This window comes from Salmo salar, unplaced genomic scaffold, assembly GCF_905237065.1.
Source record: "Salmo salar unplaced genomic scaffold, Ssal_v3.1, whole genome shotgun sequence".
In the NCBI taxonomy this organism is placed as follows: domain Eukaryota; kingdom Metazoa; phylum Chordata; class Actinopteri; order Salmoniformes; family Salmonidae; genus Salmo; species Salmo salar.
Genome location: NW_025547926.1, coordinates 9,618 through 15,000, shown reverse-complemented (window position 1 = coordinate 15,000; position 5,383 = coordinate 9,618). Strand labels below are relative to the sequence as shown.

The 5,383-nt window shown below is 51.6% G+C and overlaps 1 protein-coding gene across 2 annotated transcripts; it reads right to left on the bottom strand.

Annotated features, from left to right (window-relative positions):
• Positions 1 to 977: 977 nt before the first annotated feature.
• On the bottom strand, positions 978 to 5,124 carry LOC123732506 (protein NOXP20). Of its 2 annotated transcripts, none has more exons than XM_045711708.1 (6): positions 4,846 to 4,857; positions 4,191 to 4,455; positions 3,871 to 4,010; positions 2,825 to 2,897; positions 2,601 to 2,654; positions 978 to 2,265 (listed from the first exon to the last, which is right to left on the bottom strand). In XM_045711708.1, the coding sequence occupies exons 2-6, from the start codon at positions 4,224 to 4,226 to the stop codon at positions 2,152 to 2,154; spliced, it is 417 nt and encodes a 138-aa protein (XP_045567664.1). In that variant the 5' UTR covers positions 4,227 to 4,455; positions 4,846 to 4,857; the 3' UTR covers positions 978 to 2,151. The 2 variants fall into 2 exon arrangements, with proteins under 2 accessions (XP_045567664.1, XP_045567663.1); XM_045711707.1 differs by lacking the exon at positions 4,846 to 4,857 and adding an exon at positions 4,888 to 5,124 and having other exon boundaries at positions 979 to 2,265.
• Positions 5,125 to 5,383: the final 259 nt, after the last annotated feature.

Genomic DNA, 5,383 nt, shown 5'->3' with positions numbered 1-5,383 from the left:
GGTTAGCGCGTTGGGCCCAGTAACCAATACCCGCTGCATGTAGCCTAGCGGTTAGCGCGTTGGGCCCAGTAACCAATACCCGCTGCATGTAGCCTAGCGGTTAGCGCGTTGGGCCCAGTAACCAATACCCGCTGCATGTAGCCTAGCGGTTAGCGCGTTGGGCCCAGTAACCAATACCCGCTGCATGTAGCCTAGCGGTTAGCGCGTTGGGCCCAGTAACCAATACCTGCTGCATGTAGCCTAGCGGTTAGCGGCGTTGGACCCAGTAACCAATACCTGCTGCATGTAGCCTAGCGGTTAGCGCGTTGGGCCCAGTAACCAATACCTGCTGCATGTAGCCTAGCGGTTAGCGCGTTGGGCCCAGTAACCAATACCTGCTGCATGTAGCCTAGCGGTTAGCGCGTTGGGCCCAGTAACCAATACCTGCTGCATGTAGCCTAGCGGTTAGCGCGTTGGACCCAGTAACCAATACCTGCTGCATGTAGCCTAGCGGTTAGCGCGTTGGGGCCAGTAACCAATACCTGCTGCATGTAGCCTAGCGGTTAGCGCGTTGGGCCCAGTAACCAATACCTGCTGCATGTAGCCTAGTGGTTAGCGCGTTGGGCCCAGTAACCAATACCTGCTGCATGTAGCCTAGCGGTTAGCGCGTTGGGCCCAGTAACCAATACCTGCTGCATGTAGCCTAGCGGTTAGCGCGTTGGGCCCAGTAACCAATACCTGCTGCATGTAGCCTAGCGGTTAGCGCGTTGGGCCCAGTAACCAATACCTGCTGCATGTAGCCTAGCGGTTAGCGCGTTGGGCCCAGTAACCAATACCCGCTGCATGTAGCCTAGCGGTTAGCGCGTTGGGCCCAGTAACCAATACCCGCTGCATGTAGCCTAGCGGTTAGCGACGTTGGGCCCAGTAACCAATACCCGCTGCATGTAGCCTAGCGGTTAGCGCGTTGGGCCCAGTAACCAATACCCGCTGCATGTAGCCTAGCGGTTAGCGCGTTGGACCCAGTAACCAATACCTGCTGCATGTAGCCTAGCGGTTAGCGCGTTGGGCCCAGTAACCAATACCTGCTGCATGTAGCCTAGCGGTTAGCGCGTTGGGCCCAGTAACCAATACCTGCTGCATGTAGCCTAGCGGTTAGTGCGTTGGACCCAGTAACCAATACCTGCTGCATGTAGCCTAGCGGTTAGCGTTGGGGCCAGTAACCAATACCTGCTGCATGTAGCCTAGCGGTTAGCGCGTTGGGCCCAGTAACCAATACCCGCTGCATGTAGCCTAGCGGTTAGCGCGTTGGGCCCAGTAACCAATACCTGCTGCATGTAGCCTAGCGGTTAGCGCGTTGGACCCAGTAACCAATACCTGCTGCATGTAGCCTAGCGGTTAGCGGCGTTGGGGCCAGTAACCAATACCTGCTGCATGTAGCCTAGCGGTTAGCGCGTTGGGCCCAGTAACCAATACCTGCTGCATGTAGCCTAGCGGTTAGCGCGTTGGGCCCAGTAACCAATACCTGCTGCATGTAGCCTAGCGGTTAGCGCGTTGGGCCCAGTAACCAATACCCGCTGCATGTAGCCTAGCGGTTAGCGCGTTGGACCCAGTAACCAATACCCGCTGCATGTAGCCTAGCGGTTAGCGCGTTGGACCCAGTAACCAATACCCGCTGCATGTAGCCTAGCGGTTAGCGCGTTGGACCCAGTAACCAATACCCGCTGCATGTAGCCTAGCGGTTAGCCTATCTGGTTTACGTGACAATAACAACATAACCATTTTTTGGGGGGGTTTCGCTTTTTAAAAAACGATAAAGACATAATCTGATAAACCGGTTAAATTAGCCAGTTGATATGAATCATGTTTTGATTTACCTCTGGACAGTATATAATAAAATAATCAATTTGGAGAGGCGTAATAGACATGAGTACAAGCGCTTCAATCTGAGAAGTTGTTCCCTACATGAATCTATACTATGTTACTGCATTATAGAATAGTTTAAAGATATACTAGTCAGTGTTACTATGGCACCTAGTAGTTTACCTCAGTGTCACTGTTCATATATATATATATATCACATTATCTTACTGTACATAGTTACATCATTAGGACTAGCTAGTATGCTAACTGCACCTCTGCAGTATGAGGTGTGTTACTGTGGTTACGACAGGGTTAGGGCTGTGGTTCCGTGCGGGTTCTAGAGCGCTGGGTCTGGATGTGTGACATCTGGAGAACGGGGAGGAGGAGCTGGAAGGCGTTCTGGATGTATGTGGTGCTGTTGGAACCCTACGGAACAACGGAACACTGTTAGAACCCTACGGAACAACGGAACACTGTTAGAACTCTACAGAACACTGTTAGAATCCTACAGAACACTGTTAAAACTCTACGGAACAACAGAACACTGTTAGAACCCTACAGATCAACAGAACACTGTTAGAACCCTACAGAACACTGTTAAAACCCTACGGAACAACGGAACACTGTTAGAACCCTACAGAACACTGTTAAAACCCTACGGAACAACAGAACCCTGTTAGAACCCTACAGAACACTGTAAGAACCCTACAGAACAACAGAACACTGTTAGAACCCTTCAGAACAACAGTTATATGTCTCACCTCGAGCAGCACACTGTCTACCAAAGGGTTCAACTCCTCTGCTTTTCTCTGACCCTGGAAAAGGGCAGCAAGGGAGAGAGGGAGTTAGAGGAACAATGGGGGTGAAGATCAGCTGCTAACCTGACCTTAATGCCATTCATTAACTGGGTTGGAGATAAACACACACACACACACACACACACACACACACACACACACACACACACGGAGAGAGTACATCTCACCCCAACTTTGAGCAGAGTATCAGAGAACTTCCTGGCAAGGCAGCCCACCTCCCGACACATGGCACACGTCAACCTGCAACAGTTACAGACATTAACGATGCTCACCCCTCCCCCCTACATCCTGGTCTCTAGCAGGTTTCTCCTGGTCCTGTCCCCCCCCTCCCTACATCCTGGTCTCTAGCAGGTTTCTCCTGGTCCTGTCCCCCCCCTACATCCTGGTCTCTAGCAGGTATCTCCTGGTCCTGCCCCCCTCCCTACATCCTGGTCTCTAGCAGGTTTCTCCTGGTCCTGCCCCCCCTACATCCTGGTCTCTAGCAGGTTTCTCCTGGTCCTGTCCCCCCCCTACATCCTGGTCTCTAGCAGGTTTCTCCTGGTCCTGTCCCCCCCCTACATCCTGGTCTCTAGCAGGTTTCTCCTGGTCCTGCCCCCCCCCTCCCTACATCCTGGTCTCTAGCAGGTTTCTCCTGGTCCTGTCCCCCCCCTACATCCTGGTCTCTAGCAGGTTTCTCCTGGTCCTGCCCCCCCCTCCCTACATCCTGGTCTCTAGCAGGTTTCTCCTGGTCCTGTCCCCCCCCTACATCCTGGTCTCTAGCAGGTTTCTCCTGGTCCTGTCCCCCCCCTCCCTACATCCTGGTCTCTAGCAGGTTTCTCCTGGTCCTGCCCCCCCCCTCACATCCTGGTCTCTAGCAGGTTTCTCCTGGTCCTGCCCCCCCCTACATCCTGGTCTCTAGCAGGTTTCTCCTGGTCCTGTCCCCCCCTACATCCTGGTCTCTAGCAGGTTTCTCCTGGTCCTGCCCCCCCCTCCCTACATCCTGGTCTCTAGCAGGTTTCTCCTGGTCCTGCCCCCCCCTCCCTACATCCTGGTCTCTAGCAGGTTTCTCCTGGTCCTGCCCCCTCCCTACATCCTGGTCTCTAGCAGGTTTCTCCTGGTCCTGCCCCCCCCTCCCTACATCCTGGTCTCTAGCAGGTTTCTCCTGGTCCTGCCCCCCCTCCCTACATCCTGGTCACTAGCAGGTTTCTCCTGGTCCTGCCCCCCCCCTACAGACCTGGTGAGAATGTGAGCCTGGTCACTAGCAGGTTTCTCCTGGTCCTGTCCGTGGAGGATCAACTCTGCCACCTTGTGGAGCTGCTCGATACTGCGGGCTGTCACCTCCGCCAGGGAGCCCACTGAACACAGGTACACTGCCTGGACAGACACACACACACACACACACACACACACACACACACACACACACACACACACACACACACACACACACACACACACACACACACACACACATATATAAACATACACACACACGAGGGAAAGAGAACATGAGAGACGCAGACAGACAGTTCTCTCTCCAACATCAGATCTCACCTCTACAGACCTGGATCGTCTCTCTTCCTCATTCATCTCCTCCCCATCTCCTCCCCCTCCTTCTTCTCTTCCTCATTCTCCTTTATCTCCTCCCCTCTTTCTTCTCATCCAGCTTCTCCCCCTCTTTCTTCTCCTCCAGCTTCTCTTCTTCTCCCTCTCTTATTTCAGGTTGTCCTCTTTGCTCCTCGTCCGTCGCCCCCACGATGGTATCTGTGACGACAGGTGTCTCCACCTCTCTCACCCAATCGTGCGCTCTCATCCTGGCCTGGGGATTAATTGACATGACATAACTAAAACTTATAAAACCTAAAATAATTAAACTCTTATTCAGTAGATTAAATTAAAACTGTGTCTTGTTACCTTGTTGAGTTTATCTGTTACCTTGTTGAGTTTGTCTGTTACCTTGTTGAGTTTGTCTGTTACCTTGTTGAGTTTGTCTGTTACCTTGTTGAGTTTGTCTGTTACCTTGTTGAGTTTATCTGTTACCTTGTTGAGTTTGTCTGTTACCTTGTTGAGTTTATCTGTTACCTTGTTGAGTTTGTCTTGTTACCTTGTTGAGTTTGTCTGTTACCTTGTTGAGTTTGTCTGTTACCTTGTTGAGTTTGTCTGTTACCTTGTTGAGTTTGTCTGTTACCTTGTTGAGTTTATCTGTTACCTTGTTGAGTTTATCTGTTACCTTGTTGAGTTTGTCTGTTACCTTGTTGAGTTTATCTGGGGTCGCAGCGACGTGAAGCTCAAACAGCAGCTCAGTCAGGACACTCACAAACTCCTCCCCATCGGCTGCTAGAGAGAGAGAGACAGGTTAAACACCAACCAGAGAGAGAGAGACAGGTTAAACACCAACCAGAGAGAGAGAGACAGGTTAAACACCAACCAGAGAGAGAGACAGATTAAACACCAACCAGAGAGAGAGACAGGTTAAACACCAACCAGAGAGAGAGACAGGTTAAACACCAACCAGAGAGAGAGACAGATTAAACACCAACCAGAGAGAGAGAGACAGGTTAAACACCAACCAGAGAGAGAGAGACAGATTAAACACCAACCAGAGAGAGAGACAGGTTAAACACCAACCAGAGAGAGAGAGACAGATTAAACACCAACCAGAGAGAGAGACAGGTTAAACACCAACCAGAGAGAGAGACAGATTAAACACCAACCAGAGAGAGAGAGACAGGTTAAACACCAACCAG